At 55.8% G+C, this 19,684-nt stretch overlaps 8 protein-coding genes across 8 annotated transcripts; 5 read left to right on the top strand and 3 right to left on the bottom strand.

The window, feature by feature from the left end:
• Positions 1-902: 902 nt before the first annotated feature.
• On the top strand, positions 903-4,655 carry QC763_311250 (uncharacterized protein; the record flags this gene model as incomplete). The annotated part of the gene is made up of 1 exon (XM_062911583.1): positions 903-4,655. The coding sequence occupies one exon, from the start codon at positions 903-905 to the stop codon at positions 4,653-4,655; it is 3,753 nt and encodes a 1,250-aa protein (XP_062767571.1).
• A 254-nt stretch (positions 4,656-4,909) lies between these two features.
• Positions 4,910-6,034, bottom strand: QC763_311260 (uncharacterized protein; the record flags this gene model as incomplete). Its single annotated transcript, XM_062911584.1, has 1 exon — positions 4,910-6,034. One exon carries the CDS (start codon positions 6,032-6,034, stop codon positions 4,910-4,912), a length of 1,125 nt encoding a protein of 374 aa, XP_062767570.1.
• Positions 6,035-6,779: 745 nt separating this feature from the next.
• On the top strand, positions 6,780-8,727 carry QC763_311270 (uncharacterized protein). The gene is made up of 2 exons (XM_062911585.1): positions 6,780-7,676; positions 7,793-8,727. The coding sequence occupies exons 1-2, from the start codon at positions 7,506-7,508 to the stop codon at positions 8,669-8,671; spliced, it is 1,050 nt and encodes a 349-aa protein (XP_062767569.1). The 5' UTR covers positions 6,780-7,505; the 3' UTR covers positions 8,672-8,727.
• Positions 8,727-10,364, bottom strand: QC763_311280 (uncharacterized protein). The gene is made up of 2 exons (XM_062911586.1): positions 9,840-10,364; positions 8,727-9,788 (listed from the first exon to the last, which is right to left on the bottom strand). Exons 1-2 carry the CDS (start codon positions 9,987-9,989, stop codon positions 8,835-8,837), a joined length of 1,104 nt encoding a protein of 367 aa, XP_062767568.1. The 5' UTR covers positions 9,990-10,364; the 3' UTR covers positions 8,727-8,834.
• Positions 10,365-10,684: 320 nt separating this feature from the next.
• On the top strand, positions 10,685-12,896 carry AAT1 (aspartate transaminase aat1). Its single transcript, XM_062911587.1, has 5 exons — positions 10,685-10,945; positions 11,022-11,149; positions 11,245-11,377; positions 11,460-11,510; positions 11,575-12,896. The coding sequence occupies exons 3-5, from the start codon at positions 11,354-11,356 to the stop codon at positions 12,673-12,675; spliced, it is 1,176 nt and encodes a 391-aa protein (XP_062767567.1). The 5' UTR covers positions 10,685-10,945; positions 11,022-11,149; positions 11,245-11,353; the 3' UTR covers positions 12,676-12,896.
• Positions 12,894-14,443, bottom strand: QC763_0059020 (uncharacterized protein; the record flags this gene model as incomplete). Its single annotated transcript, XM_062905827.1, has 2 exons — positions 13,916-14,443; positions 12,894-13,856 (listed from the first exon to the last, which is right to left on the bottom strand). Exons 1-2 carry the CDS (start codon positions 14,435-14,437, stop codon positions 12,894-12,896), a joined length of 1,485 nt encoding a protein of 494 aa, XP_062767566.1. The 5' UTR covers positions 14,438-14,443.
• QC763_0059010 (uncharacterized protein) lies at positions 14,205-15,305 on the top strand (the record flags this gene model as incomplete). The annotated part of the gene is made up of 1 exon (XM_062905826.1): positions 14,205-15,305. The coding sequence occupies one exon, from the start codon at positions 14,205-14,207 to the stop codon at positions 15,303-15,305; it is 1,101 nt and encodes a 366-aa protein (XP_062767565.1).
• A 1,739-nt stretch (positions 15,306-17,044) lies between these two features.
• On the top strand, positions 17,045-19,276 carry PRM1 (plasma membrane fusion protein prm1; the record flags this gene model as incomplete). Its single annotated transcript, XM_062911588.1, has 1 exon — positions 17,045-19,276. The coding sequence occupies one exon, from the start codon at positions 17,045-17,047 to the stop codon at positions 19,274-19,276; it is 2,232 nt and encodes a 743-aa protein (XP_062767564.1).
• Between the last annotated feature and the right edge of the window lie 408 nt (positions 19,277-19,684).

The following is a 19,684-nucleotide window of genomic DNA, read 5'->3' as shown; positions in this document are numbered from 1 at the left end:
TGCCCCTCCCCGACCAAAACCACTCCCATTCCAAACGCCATGTTCATCAACAGTTTCCTCCTCCCAACTTTGTCGATAGCATACCCAAGTGACAAAAGAAGCCAAGACATACCACGCCTGCGTAAACCCCCTAGCAGCAAGGCCTTTTTCTCGCTCATCCCTAACCCGGTCTTGTACAGCGTCGGCGCATAGCAAGTCACAATGTTAATCCCCCTCATCTGCTGCATAAGCTGCATCCCCACCGCGATATAAAACCTCTTTTTCGTCTTTAGTCCGGGACTTGTATCTTGGGATGAACCACTCGGTTGAGCTCCGTATCTGATGCCCTGGAGCTTGGCAGAGAGCTCCAAAGCTCAAGGTGCGCTGTGTCAGTACCACCCATGAATGATAGGGAGATACCTACCTACCTAGCTACCCAATAAAATACACTTCCAGATGAACACATCCTTCAACTGGAAATGGTCAACCGTACCATACCACCATAGCACTCAACAGAAGCCGTCGTTGATAACAAAGTCCCCCCACCAACCCACTAAACGCACTGACCCCTCGGCCGTTGACAGACACTACCAAGTGGACCGCCAAGGATTCCATGAATTTGTTCCGTCGCATCAACCCATCTTCACCAAAACTGATCTTCCTTCTTCTCCGTCTTCTTCTTGTTCTTCAATTCGCCTGTCGCTCGCTTCTTTTGCTCCCAAATGTGTTGAATTGTATACATACACAAGTTCCAACGTCAAACACTGTCTCTCTCCTACAGTGGCGCCACCCACGATACACGATACCCCCCCTCCCTCCATCAGTCCGCGATCCGAGCTGGGATCGCGTTACGCTGTCGCGATTCAATGTTTTAGACCCCCGCCTGCTTTGCCAGGTCTTGTTGTGTCTTGAAGAAGTAGAAAATGCTGTCACACCTGCGATTCCACCGACGAGCCCCGTCCAACCCCTCCGAGCCCACCCCCGACCAGATTGCGACATGGGAAGCCGCTGCGGGCCACCACCATGACGCTGACAACAACACCCTACAGCCGCTTGCGCGAGTCTCCTCGGCCGACCCCGACCTCGGTCGCACACCTGTCGACAACAGCACCCAGTCGCCTCCCGCTCGCTCAGCCTTCGATGGAAACAGCACCGGATTCTTGGGCGGAGTAGCCCTGCATCAGCTTAGGAGGACCATGCAGGAGTCGACGGCACCCGATAATGCTCAGTCGTCTTTGGCTACCTCGCTGCCGGAAAAACGATTCTCGAGAACAAAGGCCCCGCCGCCGCCCATCAACACCGGTCTTGCTGCCCGGCCAGCTCTGACAGCCGTCAAACCGTCCAAGTCTTCCAAATCGTCATCCTTCTTTGCTCCGACAGATCTTCAGCTGGGATCAGGAGGATCCTCTGCTCGGCCGTCCGGGGCCCGCGGGTCTAGTGACACCGCTCTTACACAGCCGCCGGGAGCGCCTTCGGAGCCTGCTCCCAAGGGGAGGAAGAGTCTACCATTTTTGCGAAATTCCATGTCATCATTATTGCTGAGGAGAAAAACAAGCAACCAGCCACCAGAGTCACAACCGGTGGTAAAGACACCAACACCAGACGTGAGCATCAGGGGCACAAGAATCCACGATTTTAGCGCCCCACGCCCGAAAAGAGTAACCCCTAGTACCGAAGGTGCTTTAAGTGCTTCGACCACAGCTTCGCAGGTAGAAACGCCTGCGATTGCGGACACGCCGGGTGCGCGGACAGATCCTGGTGATGTCGGTCACCGCCTTCAAGAAGAGGTCATCCCGGAAAGCACGCGCAGTGCTGATGGGGGCTGGACGCTCCCTCCAGCTTCTGAAGAAGCAGTGCCACCCGTACCTCCCAAAGATGAGCCTGCCATGTCCACCCGGACTTCGTCGTCGGCCACCTCGGCGGCCACTACCATCGGTGCTGGTGCTCCATTGGACTCGAAAGCATCGGTCAGGACCACCGCCTCACGCTCGTTTTCCATCTCCAAGCTCTCCATGAAGAGCTCGGTGCGGTCTGCCATTCCAAAACACATGAAGAGCACCTCGTCGAGGTTCAGTTTTGACATGATTGGAGCTGCCAAACAGGAAAAGCTTTTGGAAGAGCGCCATCGTATGCGTGAACAGGAGAAGAAGCCCGCTGACGATATAGGACTGGGCCAGCGCGACTCGCGATTCGATGACTTTGACGAGGATTTTGACTATGACGCTATGATGGACGATGACGGGTTCGAAGAGGACATACCGTGTGTGAGTATGGATTACGACATTGAAGAAGAAGAAGAAGAGGACCCCGAAGCCGCTGGCGATCCGGACAATGACCAGGAGAACTTTGCTGGATTTGTCTTTCAGCGCTCGAACCCAGCCTCGGCGGTGGCCAGCCCTCATAGTCCGGCAGGGATGCTGCTGCCGACTCCACGAGATGCCAATGGGACAGTTATTGGCTACGCCATGACCAAGGACACGACACCAGGTCTGCTGACGCCCGCCTTTCCGGACCCTTCGACCTTGCCAAAGTTGGAGGAGGCCATGGACGGGTTGAGCATTCAGCCAGGGGATGAGCCTGGAGGTGCAACGTTGGAACAGCCTACTCATCGGCCCACCAGCCTGTCGGTTGTTGAGTCCGCCCCTGAGGCTGCCCCGGAACCTGCGCTCGAATCTGTGCCGGAGTCTCAACCCGAACCTGTGCCCGAAGCCGAACTCGCTCCGAACCCAGCACCGGAGAGGAGGAGGCTTGACGATGACATTTACTTTGACGACGGGCTGGCTGATGAGCTGGACTTTACCGGTGATGGATTTGTCATTGACGAGTCCATCTTTGACAATAACGATACAGACAAATACGGGCGCCCAATACCTGGTGCCTTTGCGCAAGCCCAGGAAGCCATGCGTGCTGCGCAGCTTCGGGCTTCCAACCGCACCTCTGACACGACATCGGATCCGTCCGGGGCTTCAGGGGCTGCGGCGTCCACTGGCCACACCTCCATCAGCGTCGCGACTCAGCAGCCGGTCGTTGAGTCCGAACACAAGGTAGCTACGGAACCATTACCCGCATTCCAACTGGCTCCTCAGCCACCAGAAATGTCGCCTTTCCCGGGCCAAGACCTAGCATACCAAGCTGCCCTCGCCGAAGCCGCTCAGAAGGCTGCGGCCTCGGGGAAATTCCGTCGCAACTCGTCACCAACACCCGAAGCTGAGCTCACCGTCACATCTCCAACTGACTCGGCCGAGTCAGCCGAGAACCTCGACGCAATCCTGGACGACTACGAAAAAGAGGTCAGCTTTGATGACTACGAGAAGGACTATGACGACTATGGCGGCGGCTACCAAGACGACTACGACTTTGACGACGATGCCATCATTGCCGAAGCCAATGCCGAGGCGCTCGCCAACGACTCGGACGGGTGGTATGGCCAAGAGTTTGGCTTTTACTCTGCCCCCATGCCGCAAGGGGGCTACGGGCATCATAACAACAGCAGCAGCGGCAACAACTCCAACGGCCAGCAGGCCGACCTCAGTGCCGAGAATTTGTTTTCTTATGCCAACGGCGGGTATTTTGGCCCGGCTGGGGGGTTAGGCCGCAGCAAGAGCGGGCGCATCGTCTGCCGAGAACCAAACTTGACGCCCATCACGGAGCGGTCAGAGTACTCGAACCGTAACTCGATCATGTCCCTGACGCTCCCCCCCGCGATAGGGAGCGACACGGGAAGAAACTCGCTCACGATCAACAGTCCGGGTCTGGCGCAGCTGGCGCTGCTGGGGGACGACGAGAATTCGCTGAGTGTGGCTGCTTACATGAAGGCGAGAAACCGGGCGTTTGGTGCCGGCGGCGGGGGCTCACAAGTCAGCTCGAGGGAGGGGAGTCCAAAGTCGGAGAGGGGACCGTCGGAGTCACCGTTCGGTGGGCACCTGCACGCCGGATCGATAGGTCACGGTAGGAAGGGGAGTGCCTTTTCGGTTTGGAGTAGTTCTGATGTTGGGGAGGGGGGAGGGGAGGGGACGGCGAGTCCGGCGTTACAGATGGCTGCTTTTACTGCGGGTGGTTTTGGGAACAATAACCAGGGGGCTAATGGGGTCAATGGGGCGGTGGTGTCGCCTTTGCCGCAACGGCCGCCGGGGATTGGAGGTATGGATGTCAATCAGATGGGTATGATGGGGATGCCGGTGGGGATGGGCATGGGGATGGGCATGGGGATGGGCATGGGCATGTTTGCCCCGCCGCCGGGGGTGCAGTTGCCGGTCTTGGTGCCTAGTCCGGGTATTGCCCCCGGGAGCGGGAGCGCGTTTGCTTGCTCGCCCGTGCTGGAGGACGGGGAGGAGGAGGAGGAGGAGGAGGAGGAGGAGGAGCAGGAGGAGAGGACGGTTATCGAGAGGGGGTTGGCGCCTGCTTTGCCGGTTGTTGAGGGGGTTAATGTTCATGGTGCTGCGGGGGAGAAGGGGCCAGGGGAAAGGAGCACAGGGACAGAGGGCTTTGTTGTTAGTGAAGGGGAAAGGCAACGGCCGGTCATGGGGCATCGACACAAGGGGTCGGCGGATAGCATTTCTTACACGATGGCTGACGGTGATGAGGGAAAACGATGGGTCGTGGAAAGGAGAAGGACAGGGGAGACGGGCGAGGTTGAGATCCTCGGGAGGGAAGTGCTGGACGGGGGAAGGATATAGGAGTCAGGTGATGAATGATGTGCACTGTACACGGTTGGGTAGGTCTGGAGTTGGCCGTTTGGTATCATTTAGCCGTCATGGGAGGCGCATACTTGTTAATGGTGGCATTAAAAGGATCAAAGGGGGCATATATATGCATATATTTATATATATATATATATATATATTTGGTCATGGTGATAGAGGACTTGCGGCAACATGCATTATTTCTGACTTTGTCCCTCTGTTTCTATCGTTCTTTGCCGTCGGCGGCCCTAGAGATCAATCCTCACCACCTGCCCTCCCACCTGATCATTCTCCCCCTCCAGTCCCCCGGTGGTAGCAAACAAGACCTTCCTCCCCGACCAGCCCTTCGCGAATTTCACCGCCGTAACACCCTTCAGCGTCACATCCTCGGTCCCATTGACGATAGTCTCCTGCGTCCACTGCTGTCCCCATGCGGCCTGAGTAACCTTGACGACCCTCCCCCTCTGCCAGGCAATGTAGGCGCTCTTGCCGGTGTGGTCGAAATCGAGATCGTCAAACGCGTTGACCCACCCGGGGTCCTGAATCTGGGCCAGCACTTGGATTTGGCTGCCCGAGGGGATGTACCCCTGGTTGGAGAGTTTGATCCTCCCGAAATACCCCTGGCCGGAAACGGTAAAGTAGAGGTATCCGTCGAACAGGGGCCGGGCGGCGAGGCCGTTGATGCCGAGGGGGAAGACTGTGCCGCCGAGGAGCTGGGGGGATTGGAGGATTGTGGTGACGGTGTTGGTTGTTGTGTCGATTCGGAGGATGGAGCCGGTGAGGGAGTCGGCCGAGAGGATGATGCTTTTGTTGGAAGGGAGGGCGAGGAGGCCGTTGGGGAGGGGGTAGTTGAGGGGGATGGAGTTCAGGAGGGTGGGGGTGGTGGAGTTGGGGGGGAGGGAGAAGATGTGGAGGGCGGTTGTGGTGGGGTCGAAACCGAGGCCGGCCATGACGCCGCCTGTGACGGCGTAGGTGGTGGGGGAGAGGGAGGTTAGGCCTGTGTAGGAGGTGCAGTTTGGGAAGGGGGTGAGGGCGGTTGGGGTTGTGGGGGAGTTGGGAGAGAAAAGGAGGAGGGAGGGGGAGAAGGAGGAGAGTAAGAGGCGGGAGTCCGGAAGGGGAAGGAGGTTTTCGAGGAAGATAGGGTTTGTGGGGGGGTAGGCGAAGAGCTCGGTGATGGAGGGGGCTGACGGGGACGGGTGAGCCAGTGATAGGGGGATGGCCCCGAGGAGGGCGAGGTGGTGAAGGTGCATCTTGTCTGTTGATGTTGATGTTGATGTTGGTGTTTGTGTGTGGTGAGAAAAGGGGATGTTGAGTTGGTTTTTATAAGACGACTTTGCCTGCCGAGCCCAGAAACCTGGTCGACGAAGTGACATCCCATACGTGCGCTTATTGAGGTGGTACCATTGACCCAAGGCAGCGGACGAAGTTGGCACCCTGGTCAGAATCTGCGGCTGGTGTTGGCTGTCATCACACCCCTGTGCCGACAACACACATCGCTATACCAATGTTGTACACGCCCTAAACCTAAACCGCAATAACCTCTAGGCTCCAGCTTAACATCCACCTTCACGGCATCGTTACCCGCCTGCGCTTTGATTTCCTCCAACTACACAGTATCCACCCCAACCAGCAACCCATCATGCAGTTACTGCCCGTTCAGTCATATCCCCTTGAGTCTGTCCCTGATAATCATATCCCCAATATTGAGCAACCCTCATCTCCATAGCTTTGTCCTTGGGCCGCCGTCTCCCTCAAGCGCAACTCGCATTACCCAAAAGGCCAATACAAGTTATAAAAAAAAATCAAATCCTGTGATGTAATCTGGGACTGGAGGTAGCCGTGAAGACTGAATGCGAACTCAGATCATGATGCGTCTAACTAACTATTGATTCCAACGATATCGACCTTCATTCGTTTCCATCTTTTGATATCTGGTGAAATTCAAGTTGATGTCCACAAGATATAGGGACTACCCTACACATAGCTTACCTAATGTTGTCCACCGAGTCTTTATAGAGCTTGGGCCGTCTAATCTACAAACCTTGATCCTCTTTACAAAGACCTTTACCTTAATCAAAAAGTCATGTTGAAAATGTTGAAACAATCTTGTCGAGTTGGGCCCCACTTCCCGAGACTCGGCCTTTTGGCGTCGGAGGCAAATCCTTGACTCGATTTTGCTGGCGCCGTCACGATTCACCTCTGACTGGATACCCACGATAGATCGTTATCCACCGACTTTATCTAAACTCCACCATGTTCTCGCCTTATCGACGATTTCGTCATCCCGCCCTGTCGGAATTTTCGGAATCTAGAAACGTGGTCCTGGAACAACAACCTGGGATTTTTTTCTTCTGTTTGGCGCTAGCTTACTGTTTTGCCACGCTTGGTAAGATAGCTCGAGATGGCTTTTCTGCAAAGAAAAGACGTGCTTTCTTGGGCGAAAAGAATTACCGGAAAAAGATTAGGTAGCAACAGGGAGGCCCCGGTGCCGGAACAACTACCTGTATCGTGAAGATGCACTATTCAGTCCGTGACAGCCCAGTACAACAAGCTGCATTACTAATTTTGATACTCGGCAAGGTGGAGATTTCGAAACAGAAAAATGGATTCGAGCGCAATCTATGGAGTCGCTCATGGTTCTGGGCATTGGTAATGGATGCCGCGGAGGAGAAGGGAAGGGGGTGGAGGGGTGGTATATATCTCGTCGTTTCCTCACTCACTCTGAGTTTTGTGTCTGGTCCTGTTCTTTCATCATCACCTCTACCTCTACCTCATCTTTGATACCCTTACTTGCCAGTCTTTTCCCAGACTTGATCTCAGCCGCCCTTTCGAAATAATCAAAAAATGACCGACTACAAGTTTGAAGGATGGCTTGGCCTCGATGCCAGCTCGGCCGAGGGCAAGATGCAATGGGGCGAGTTTGAGCCCAAGCCTTGGGAGGAGACCGACATCGATATCAAGATCTCTCACTGCGGTATCTGCGGCAGCGATCTTCACACTCTCCGCTCCGGATGGGTATGTTGTCCTCACCAACTCTTTCCGAGACTCCCGAGCCAGCACGGAATGCTAACGTGAAACACCAGGGCCCAACTCTCTACCCATGCTGCGTTGGTCACGAAATCGTCGGCAAGGTCGTCAGAGTCGGTTCTCAAGTCAAGCACCTCGCTCTCGGCGACCGCGTGGGTGTCGGTGCCCAGTCCGACTCTTGCTGCAGCCGCACGGGCAAGCCTTGCGAGGCCTGCGAGTCTGGCCAGGAGAACTACTGCCCCAACAAGCACGTCGGTACCTACAACGGCGTCTACCTCAACGGCGGCAAGTCCTACGGCGGTTACGCCACCTACAACCGCGTTCCCGCCCGCTTCGCAGTCAAGATTCCCGAGGGCATCTCCAGCGCCGAGGCCGCTCCGATGTTGTGCGGTGGTGTGACCACCTACGCTCCCCTCAAGCACCACGGCGCCGGTCCTGGCAAGACAGTCGGCATCGTCGGTCTCGGTGGCCTCGGTCACTTTGGTGTCATGTGGGCCAAGGCTCTCGGTGCGGACAAGGTCGTTGTCATCTCTAGAACAAACGCCAAGAAAGAGGACGCCCTCAAGATGGGCGCTGACGAGTTCATCGCTACCGCCGAGGACCCCAGATGGGGCAAGACCCACGCCAACACCATCGATTTGATCGTCTGCACTGTCAGCCAGACCGACATGCCGGTACAGGACTACTTCAACCTGCTCAAGTTTGACGGTGTCTTTGTGCAGGTCGGTCTGCCCGATGACGGCTTCCCAACCTTCCAGCAGAAGCCCTTGATCTTCAAGCGCATCAAGATCACTGGCAGTTTGATCGGCAGCCCGGATGACATCAGGGAGATGTTCGACTTGGCCCTCGCCAAGGGTGTCAAGCCGTGGATTTCTACCATCCCCATGAAGGACGCCAACCAGGCTATTGTCGATTTCGAGAAGGGAGCGCCGAGATACAGATTCGTCTTGGAGAACGAGCCCGAGGCCAAGGCTTCCCTTTGAGTGGTAGAAAATGGGTACAGACACAGAGATAGACATAGACGGGGAGTGCGAGGTAGAGCGATCAGCATGAATTTAATGATACCATAACCATCATCAATCTAAATCCTTCTTTTCAGTCCTTCTTGCACCCACCTGCCTCAGTGAAGGCATTCCTGTTTGCGTTCTACCACGTCCACTTCATCTGCTCACCCTGCTTCTCCTGCTCCTTCATATCCTTCAACTGCCTCAACCTCTCCTGCTCCTCCTTTTCATAAACAAGATCAGTCTTTCTCTTCCACGTGCGGGATCTCGTCTGCTCGAAATCCTTCTCCTCAGCTCCGCCAAGGTTGTCACCGTCGTGGTCGGGCAAATCATCACACGACCGCAAGCTTCCAGAGCCCCGGTAGCCTGCTGGCCAGCAAGGGTGAAGCTCAGTGGGCTCGCCGCCAAAGTCGGCCAGCTCGTGACCCTTGGACTTTTCAGACCCAAAGCCGGGCAGCTCGGGGCCCTGGGACTCGTCAGACCCGAAGTCAGGAAGCTCCAGGCCCTCGGAGTGGAAAGAGAGGGCCCCGTCAGTGCCAAAGTCAGGCTCCTTAGGGTCCGTTGACTTGCCAGACCCAAAGTCAGGGAGCTCGGGACCCGTTTCTGAAAGGTCAAGGGAGTTGACGTCGATCGGTCCCAACGGCTTGCGGTCAGCCCAGGCCAGCATCTTCCTGTCTCTGTCTTGCTCCAAAACCTCCCTCGGCACCACCGGCCGTCCCGTCTCCTTGGCCACGGCACCAACGACAGCCCTCCTCGGCAAGGTCACCCACCCCTTCCCTTCCTCATCCACCCAGAGATCCTCCCAATCGCGAAGCTGGCCCTCCTGACTACGACGAACCGACGCCTTCCCCGTAGGCTGAGCAGCCGCCCACTGCAAGTTCGCCGCCCCGTTCATGGTCTGGGCGACCGGGACGCCAGCGCACTGGGAGCAGATCTCGCTCGCGATGGAGAGGACATCGGGGGCTTTTGCCGCGCAGGCGGCGATGACGCAGGGGGCGGCGGCTTGCTGGATGGCGGCCCAGTTGTTGCACTGGCAGGTGAGGTCGGAGGCGGTGGGGCAGCCGTTGGAGGACGCGGCCGTGTCGATGCAGCTGATCTGGTTTTCGTGTTAGTGTCAAACCGAGGGTATAATAGAGGGAAAACATACGGCGCACTTGGGCATCTCAGCTGTTGCAGGGCACTCGGCGGCCAGCGAGCGCATGGAGGGGGAGGAGGAGTCGGCGAACTCCATCCTGTGAACCTGGGCCGAGGCCCGAGCCAGGAAGACGACAAGCGGGACGGTTGGGTGGAGATGCATTGTGGTGGTGGTGGTGGTGGTGATGGTGATGTAGCAGTCTTGAACTGTCTTTGATGATGGTGATAGTAGATGATGGCGTGCTCAGGGGTCAACTTATACTGGTGGGTGATGTTTAAGCAGATACGTGGATGGGATGACAGTGACACTGCGACATCCGTGTTTGCTACCAACTGGCGTCAAGAATTTCCATGATTGCCATGCTGGTTGCACCCGTAGATGCATCGAGCCCGATCAGTAAAGGGAGTGTGTGCTGACCCTTACCCCTGAGCCCCTATTCCGGCTCGCACACGCCAGCGTTGCATTGTGATGATGTGGTTGCCGTGAGAGGTGAGACCGAAGGCAAACGTGATGACGATTTCCCAAACATCGGATCAGCCATTACACAGAACTGAAGTGGAAGGCAACTTCATCTGATCTCATCGATTAACTTGTCATCTCACAACCTCTGAAGCAGTGAATAGGCCTTCATGGTGTTCACATGTCAGCTACCTCCCTAGTAAATCGGTGTTAGAGTGGTTGGCCCAGCAACATCAACAGCTACCCCTCATTCCCCTCCATTTCCCCAAAAGCTGTGGTTGAACCCTAAACGCCGAAACAAGTCCAGACTCTCAGATGCAGCCTCGCTGATTGATGACCATAAGGGAGAGCAAAAAGAGAAAAGATGACAGCTGGATTGCATTCAGCCGCCAGAAAGAGTCACATTGAGGCCGGGGTAGCTCGGCCGAGGTCGGGGGTGGACGGAATCCAGCTCCGTGGCGGCACCGTTCGTGGGATGCTGCTCGGGTTTCCAGCACAACAATTGGTCAAAAACTTTTCTGCCCCACCTCCAACAGGTGATCTGACGGGGAACCACCCACCCACAAGCCACTTGAACCCCCCCCCATTTCGAAGGCGCATCGAACCACAGCTCACTACCCAAGAAACTCGGTAGACTCTAGAACTGCCAGACCGGCGAGGTAAAATCCACACCTTCCCAACCGTCATTTCTGTGTTGTTTCTCTCTCCTTCACCTCGACACTGACACCTCCTCAGAGAGACAGACGAGACGCAAGATGCTTTCCTCCCTCAGAGTGGTTTCGCGCCGGGCCGCCCTTGCTGGCCGCGCCCAATTCACCCTCCGCGCTGCTTCTACGTGGGCCAATGTCCCTCAAGGTCCCCCAGTATGTTTTTGGTTGATCTGTCCAACCGTGTCAACGGCGTCAACGGCGTGGTTGCCTTTGCGCAACTGTCAGTAGCTAACGTTCTTCTGCAACAGGATGTATGTTTCCTGTCACCCTACCACCAGTCTTCCCGACGGTTCCTCGCGCGCGCATGAGGTAGTGTCCAGTGCCGTATGACGTTTTGCTAACCACCGGGACCCGTCGATGACTTTTCACAGGCCATTCTTGGTGTGTTTGTTCCTCCCGGTTGCCTTTGCGCAAGGCGTCACAGACCCAAGACCGAAAACTAACGTCTGTTGCTCGTCTCCAGGTATCACGGAAGCTTTCAAGGCCGACACTTTCGACAAGAAGATCAACCTCGGTTCGTTCCGTTCCCGTCCCCAAAAGCGAATATCCCGCGCGCGAGACTAACAACCCCCCCTCAAGGTGTCGGCGCCTACCGCGATGACGCTGGAAAGCCCTATGTCCTGCCCTCTGTCCGTCAGGCTGAGGAGAAGGTGATTGCCTCGCGCCTCAACAAGGAGTACGCTGGCATCACCGGTGTCCCCGAGTTCACCAAGGCCGCTGCCGTTCTCGCCTATGGCAAGGACTCCCCGGCCCTCGACCGTGTTGCCATCACCCAGTCCATCTCCGGTACTGGCGCCCTCCGCATTGGCGGCGCTTTCCTCGCCAGGTTCTTCCCCGGCGCAAAGACCATCTACATTCCCCAGCCCTCGTGGGCCAACCACGCCGCCGTCTTCAAGGATTCCGGCCTCGCCGTGGAGAAGTACGCCTACTACAACAAGGAGACCATCGGCCTCGACTTCGAGGGCATGATCGCCGACATCAACAAGGCCCCCAACGGCTCCATCTTCCTCTTCCACGCCTGCGCCCACAACCCCACCGGTGTCGACCCTACCCCCGAGCAGTGGAAGGAGATCGAGGCGGCCGTCAAGGCCAAGGGTCACTACTCCTTCTTCGACATGGCCTACCAGGGCTTTGCCTCGGGTGACATCCACAAGGATGCCTTTGCCGTCCGCCACTTTGTCGCCCAGGGTCACAACGTTGCTCTCTCCCAGTCGTTCGCCAAGAACATGGGTCTCTACGGCGAGCGCATCGGTGCCTTCTCCATCGTCTGCGAGAGCGCCGAGGAGAAGAAGCGCGTCGACTCCCAGATCAAGATCCTCGTCCGCCCCATGTACTCCAATCCCCCCATCCACGGTGCCCGCATCGCCGCCGAGATCCTCAACACCCCCGCCCTCTACGACCAGTGGCTTGTCGAGGTCAAGGAGATGGCCGATCGCATCATCACCATGCGTGCCCTCCTCAAGGAGAACCTCGAGAAGCTCGGCAGCAAGCACGACTGGAGCCACATCACCAGCCAGATTGGCATGTTTGCCTACACTGGCCTGTCGCCCGAGCAGATGGATGCGCTGGCCAAGGAGCACAGCGTCTACGCCACCCGCGACGGGAGAATCTCGGTTGCTGGCATCACCACCGGCAACGTCGGGAGACTGGCCGAGGCCATCTTCAAGGTTACCGGTTGAACACCTGTAAAAATAATGTAATGAAGTAAAACATGAAAAATTTCCGGAGTACATTTTGGGTGATTGGGGGTTTGTTTTTTTGCGCGCGCGTGTGTGTGAAGGGAAGAAAAAAGATGCCTTGTCGTATAGACAAAGATTTATCGTATCTATAGACGATGGATGGGATTGGGCTTGTACACAAAAAGAAGCATGGTTTGATTTGGATTTAATTCTCCCTCTCAAGCAGTATCCAACCTCTCCAAATCCTTTCTGACCTCGTCCAACTGCCTCCCCATGTCAGCATACACCCTCGCCATTTCCCTCATTTTCCTCGTCTTTTCCCTTTCCGTGCTTGCGTCTTGGTGGTGATACTCCCCCAGCTCCCCCTCCAGCCCCCTGATTCTCTCTCCTAACCGCGACTTGGCATCCCTCAGATGTCGAGAGTAATTCCCCAACGCCGTGGCCACTTCTGGACTGTAAACCTCTTTTTTGAGCGCCCGACTGAGAGCTTTGATCTCGAGCTCCTGCTTCTGCGCGACGAGGGCCCTTTCGGAGGCCGAGTATTCTAGCCATCGAGATACGGGACCGTGTTTGGCCTCGAGGGACCTGATCAGCTTGGAGAGGATGAGGATTTGCTGATCGAGGAGGTTGCTGACCGAGACGGCGAGGGAGAGGCGGGAGCGGAGGAGGGAGTATTTCTTGTGGTGGAGGGTTTCGAGCTGGGTGAGGGTGAAGGCTGGGAGGGAAGGGATGGAGCGGTGGAGGAAGGAGGGGTTGGTGTTTGGTTGGGAGAGGCGGGCGAGGGTTAAGGCGCTGGTGTGGAGGGTTTGAGACAAGAACGAGGAGAGGAGGGGGACGTGGGAGGGGAGGAGGGAGAATGGGGGGGAGGATAGCAAGAGGGGGAGCTGGGGGGGAGGGATGGGGGAGTTGGGGGACAAAAGGGGGGGTAGGAGGAGGAGGAGGTCGAGGAGGGACTGAGGGAGGGGAGGGGGTTTTGGTTGGGCTAGGGGGAGGGGTGGCGGGAGGGGACCAGATGGTTTCAGGGGTTGGGATTCGGAGCGGGAGCGGGTTGAGCGGTGGCGGAGGAGGGATGGTTTTTCTTGGGCTGGAGGGGGTGGTTGTTCTGTTGTTGGGTGGGCGGTGGAGATGGCGTTGATGAGGAGGTGATGTTTGGCTGTTTTGAGCCGGTGGGTGTCGAGTTCCTGGTTCGGGGGTCAGTATCTATGTGAACATGGACGACAAAAAGAGGTGTAAGCGGCACCTTTCTCACCGCAGCTCGCTTTTTGGCCTTGGGGTCTTTTCGTGTGGAGGCATCGGGATTGAGGATGAGTGTTGTGAGGGTGGTGTAAAGAGCTGCAAATTCGGGATTTTGCTGCAGAACCAGATCGTCAATAGGGGGTATCATTTTGGCTGTTTTTTTATTTTGAAAAAATGAGTTGAAAGAAGGTGTAAGTCGTCGATGAGTGAGAGTCGCGATGAGTGAGAGACAAGGGTCCCTGGGAGTGAGTGAGTGCTGAGAGTGGGTGGTCCAAGCTCCTGGACACCCAACCATGGGCAACCGGCGCCGGCTGCCACAACCCATGCATTTCGGCTGCTCGAATTTTTGGAGCTCAACCTCGTCGTCGCCGTCGCCGTCGTCGCTGCTATCGTCAGTCGCCTGTGAGTTGGGCGCCCACTCCGTCAATTGCGCCTCGTGTACCAACCCGACCCCAGCCAATGCTACCGCGATAGTTTTTCCCTTCTTCACACCACCAAATTGCCCCCAGTGGGCAGCACACCACATCACAATGTCAGCCCTCCTCCCAGCGAGAACCTGCCTCCGCGCGGCGACAACCACCACTACCACCACCGGCACATTCACCCTCCCCATCCGCTCCTTCTCCACCACCCCCTCCCAACTCTACAACCAAAACAGACCTTCCGGCGGCCCCATCCCCTCGCCCACCGGCCAAGCCCCCCATATCCCCCCCTACCCTCTCGGACCCCGCCTCTACTACAAGCAGTCCAACACCGGCCTCTACGGCCACGCCACCATCCGCTACGGCAACAACGTCTCCGAGAAGAACGAGATCAAGACCCGTCGAACATGGCGCCCCAACGTCCACCGCAAGCGCCTCTTTTCCCTCTCCCTCCGCACCTGGGTCCAGACGAGGCTGACCACCCGGGTCCTCCGGACCATTGACAAGGTCGGTGGGCTGGACGAGTACCTCTTGGGGATCAAGTCCAACAGGATCAAGGAGCTGGGTCCGTGGGGCTGGAGGTTACGCTGGAGAATCATGCAGACCAGGGCTGTCAAGCAGAGGTTCGCCGCCGAGAGGAAACAGTTGGGGTTGGTGGACGGGGTGTTGGAGAAGCAGGTGAGGGAGGAGAACAAGAGGTACAAAATGGAGCAGAAGCAGATTCAGTTTTATACCAAGAAGAAGCTGGGTATGACGGGGTCGGAAGCGTCGACTGGGCAGCATGTGCTTCCGGATGGGAGGGTAGTGGATGAGGCGGGCAGGGAGGCGTATATCAAGGAGACGGATGCCATATTGTCGGAGACAGGTAGTGAGCAGATTCTCGAACTGGGCGAGGTCGAGGTGGCCAAGGATGAGGGCTTCATGAAGGAGAAGCCTGCACCGAAGAAGGCCCCTAAGAAGGCGAAGGTGTAGAGGATGAGCAGATGCGAAGCAATGTAAATTTATGTGTACACATCTTACATGTATTTCTGAACATGTCCGTCTCGATTTGGTCCATCTTGCTCAAGTCCATCTTGCTCAAGCTTTCTTCAACATGCTCCAGCTGCCTTACGACTTTACCCCTAGGAATATCGACATGATTTCTCTCTTGGCTGGAAGAGTAGGCCAAACAGAATGGCGAAGCTATTGTGAGCATAAATACAAGAAAGCATTACCTGGAAACTGTCACTCGCTCTGCTCTCATCAGCTAATCAAATCAATACTCTGCTACCGAGTTCCCTTGCAGATTGTTTTTGACTCTCTACACTCATGTTGCGCATGGCATTGATATGTCCTGGCTTCGGCCACCAAGATAAACTAGTAGCTCCAGAATGAGATAATATCCCCGACGAAACCGAATTACCCCAGGCGTTATTGTTGCGTGGTCTCAGAAAACAAAGAGATGGCAAGAAAGCTATTTTGAGAATTAAAGCTAGGGATCTTGGACAATTGATTGGCTGACAGCTCCCGCCCTGGTAAAGTGGATCGCTGGTAGCCGCCGTTCCTGAGCAACGTCAGCCAATCAATTGGCAAGCTTGTCCGTCTGGTCTTGCGTCTTGGCACAACTCCGAGAGTGACGGCTCATGAAGGGATCTCTGCGAGGTCAACTTGATGAGTCACCTGAATGGTGTAAGTAAGTTGAGATGTTGAATGGAGAATCATCGGAAGAATCAGCTTTCAAGGTATTGAAGTACGATATACTGGAAGGCAGAATAACGGGCAGCAAGTGAGGCGGGTGGCTGGCCTCAGGGCAACAGGCAGGTGTGGCTTGGCATTCGATGTGCGGTTTGAACCACAACTGAGCAACTGCAACAAATTCACCTCCAGTTTCGCATCGCCATCTCCTTCAAGTTCCATCATCATCCTAGCTATGAGCGACGACTGGGCTGGCACACAGAGCAGACACATGGATATGCACAACACAACAAACACCAGCAGTCAATCTTGCGGACACTCAACTCTCAAAATCCTCCGGTTCCGTGACGGGTAGTGCCCTGGTGACAGCCGATGCCAGATCTCGCAGAGTTCCTCCCACGATGTGACAAGACCGTTGAATGCAAGATCGGGTTCAGCTACCTTTATCCTGTTCAATCAACAGAGACTGACCGTCATGTGAGGTCGCCTCGCAGTTTGACGACGTGGTTTCGGCAGCCGCCCCGGAGGACCCCGGACGGAGAAACGACTGGCTCACACGCCCCCGGCGCTTAAGGCGAGCGCTTCAAGATGGCGTCGCAATTCACCTTGTATGGCTTTGTCGACACCGACAAAGAGCAGCCCTGTCTCTATCGTCTGGGGCCCTGGGTCATGTGCGGGCCGTGTATTCACCATTCATTCGCTTTCTCTTATTGTCAACATCTGCCCCTCGTCATTGTTTCGCGACACAGTCCCATTGTCTCTTTTCCTCCATTGTCCATCACCACTGTTGTTTCGCGTGGCAGTTCAACCTCAATCATGCTCACCTGGCTTGCTTGAGTCTGTCATTTTTCTTCTGTCATTTTCTTTTTCCATTTCCTTGACTTCTTATTTGCTGCTCAGTTTCTTATTTCGGTTTCCATACTCATCAACGATATCATCGAGGTACATACATACATACGGCAACGAGACACACGATACACAACAATCCATTATTCTTGGCTGGATCAAGATACCTTCACTAGTTTCCTTACAACAAAATGACCTACGACGAGAAGAGCAGGGCCGGAGGGCCAACCACGGTGCCACCTGTTCCCGCCAGCCTCAACGCCAACTCCTGGGAGGTGATCGACCTCGATAGAAGTCAGCAAAATCAGGCAGCTCCCAAGCTTCAACCACATGCCCACACCGATCCCACCGTCACTCCTTACCTCGGCCTCCGCGCCAGGCTCTCTCAGCTCTGGTTCAACCGCTGGACCGTTCTCCTCATCCTCGTTCTCGTCCGCGTCCTCCTCCTCACCGGCAGCCTCAACGACAATATCGGCGATGCCAAAGTCAAAGCCCTCTCAGCATGCACCAAGGTCGAAGATGTCGGGAGTGCCATGGCGTCCATGCCTCATTACTTGTCTGTGGGTGTCAACTCGATGGCGGCGGAGGGAATTGAGAAGGCTGTTTCTGCCATGGTTCAGATCCTGATGTTGATCCTCACTGGGGTCGAGAACCTGGTTTACTTTGTCATCAACATGTACGTTGGCACATGGGCCTGTCTCATTGCAGCTCTTATCCACGGTGCCCTCGAGGTTGGCGCTAAGGGCATCGAGGCGGCAACAAAGTTCATGAACGATGCCATTGGCACCCTCACTGGTCAGATTTCAGAGACTATTGAGGATGTACAGAAAGCTCTCGAGAACGTCGGTGATGCAGTCGGCAATTTCGCAGGCAACTTGATCGGCCCCATTTCGATTCCTAAGATTGACATCAGCCGCCCCCTTGCCGACCTCAAGGACATCAACATCAACTCGACGGATATGGTTGATAGCATCGTCAAGCTCGACAAGAAGGTGCCTACCTTCGACCAGGTAGAGAATTTCACCAAGAACGCCATTGGCATCCCGTTCCAGTTCGTCAGAGAGCAGCTCAACTCCAGCTTTGGCAACTACCAGTTCGACAAGACCGTCTTCCCCGTTGCGCAGAAGCAGGCTCTTTCATTCTGCTCGTCCAACTCGTTCCTCAACGACTTTTTCCAATCGCTCTTCGAGATCATCGCCAAAGCCAAAATTGCCTTCTTGGTAGCCATCCCTATTCTGGCCGTTCTGGCCATCATCCTCGTGGGCTGGATTGAGATTCGCCGCTGGAGAAAGGAGAAGGAGAGGGCCAGAGTGTTTACCGAGCATGGCTACGACCCGATGGATGTGGTCTATATTGCTGGCCGGCCGATGACTGCCGGTGCGGGAATCTGGCTTGGGAAGCGGTTCAGGATGACTGGCAGGAACCACCTTCTGGCGCGGTGGACGGTGGCCTATGCTACTTCGCTGCCGGCGCTGTTCGTTCTTGCCTTGGCCATGGCTGGGTTCTTTAGCTGCTTCTGCCAGTACTTGATGCTGAGGGCTGTCCAGAATAAGGCTCCGGAGCTCGCTACTCAAGTCGGCAACTTTGCCGAAGATGTTGTTGGCACATTACAGGCTGTCTCGACGGACTGGTCGGATGGTGCGAACGGAGTGATCCTGGGTCTGCAGAACGACATCAACAACGACGTCCTCGGTTACGTCACCAACGCCACGAAGGCCGTCAACAACACTCTCAACACCTTTGAAGACGAGATCAGCAAGGCGGTCGAGGCTGTCTTCAAAGACACCGTTCTGTTCAACGTGGCCAGGGACATCGTTGGCTGTGTCATTTTGCGAAAGATTGACACGGTTGAGAAGGGGCTGACGTGGGTGCATGACCACGCCAAGGTGACGCTGCCGCTCTTCCGCAATGATATGTTCAGTGCCGGAGCCAACGACAGCGTCAATGGCGACGGTGAGCTGACCAGCTTCCTGGCTACGCCTGCTAGTGTCACGACGGATGAGATCACGGACGCGGTGGCCAAGGTGGTGAGCAAGCTGCAGAGCGGCATCGTTCAAGAGGCGCTCATCTCGCTGGCACTTCTTCTGGTTTATGTCATCATTGTTCTTGGGGGTGTGGTCTACGCGCTGGTCAGGATGACGCAGAACGACAAGACACGCGGTCTGGGCGGTGACAGATGGGGCGTGAAGTTCGGGAGCAGACCTAACAGTTTTGCTCCCGGCGACACAGCCGCCAACAGACGACACCAACGAGATGTCCAGGCAGACGAGCAGGAAGAGCCGAGTGCGTATCATGACTACCGACAAGAGGTGGTTTATGCCGGGAGCGTCAAGAGGGGGAAGGTCGAGTCGGAGAAGTGGAATACGCATGCGAGAAAGAGCAGTTACCCTACCGTTGAGGATTCCGGGTACTCTGGCCGATAGGGACGGCGGGAGAAGAAGGATATCAATGGGGGCAGTTATGAGGAGAGCTCGTCCTCTGGAGCCGGGCTGGGACAACCACCGCCGATGTACTCGGTCATTTAATATTTTTTTTTTTCTTTTCGTTTCACACTTGGTTTCTTTTGTTGCTTGCATGGTTGGTAAGGCGTTTGGATAGCGAGACGTTCCAATATATATACCTCGGTAGATTGGCAAACAGACCCAGATCATCAAAAAAGACATCCGGCATGCATTTACTTGTTGTTGTTGCGATTTATGTGAGATCCCCTGATTGCTGGGACTCCAACGGGCAAGATATAAGATACTTGGTATATATATGAAGCCCAGTTTGAGTTGGATCTGTGCAATCGAAATGCCTTTTTCTTTGTGAGATCCCAAAGTGGACTTGAA

The sequence above is a fragment of the Podospora pseudopauciseta genome, chromosome 3 (assembly GCF_035222475.1).
Source record: "Podospora pseudopauciseta strain CBS 411.78 chromosome 3, whole genome shotgun sequence".
Lineage (NCBI taxonomy): Eukaryota > Fungi > Ascomycota > Sordariomycetes > Sordariales > Podosporaceae > Podospora > Podospora pseudopauciseta.
Note: the sequence above shows the minus strand (reverse complement) of the source record. Positions and strands in the feature narration are given on the sequence as shown.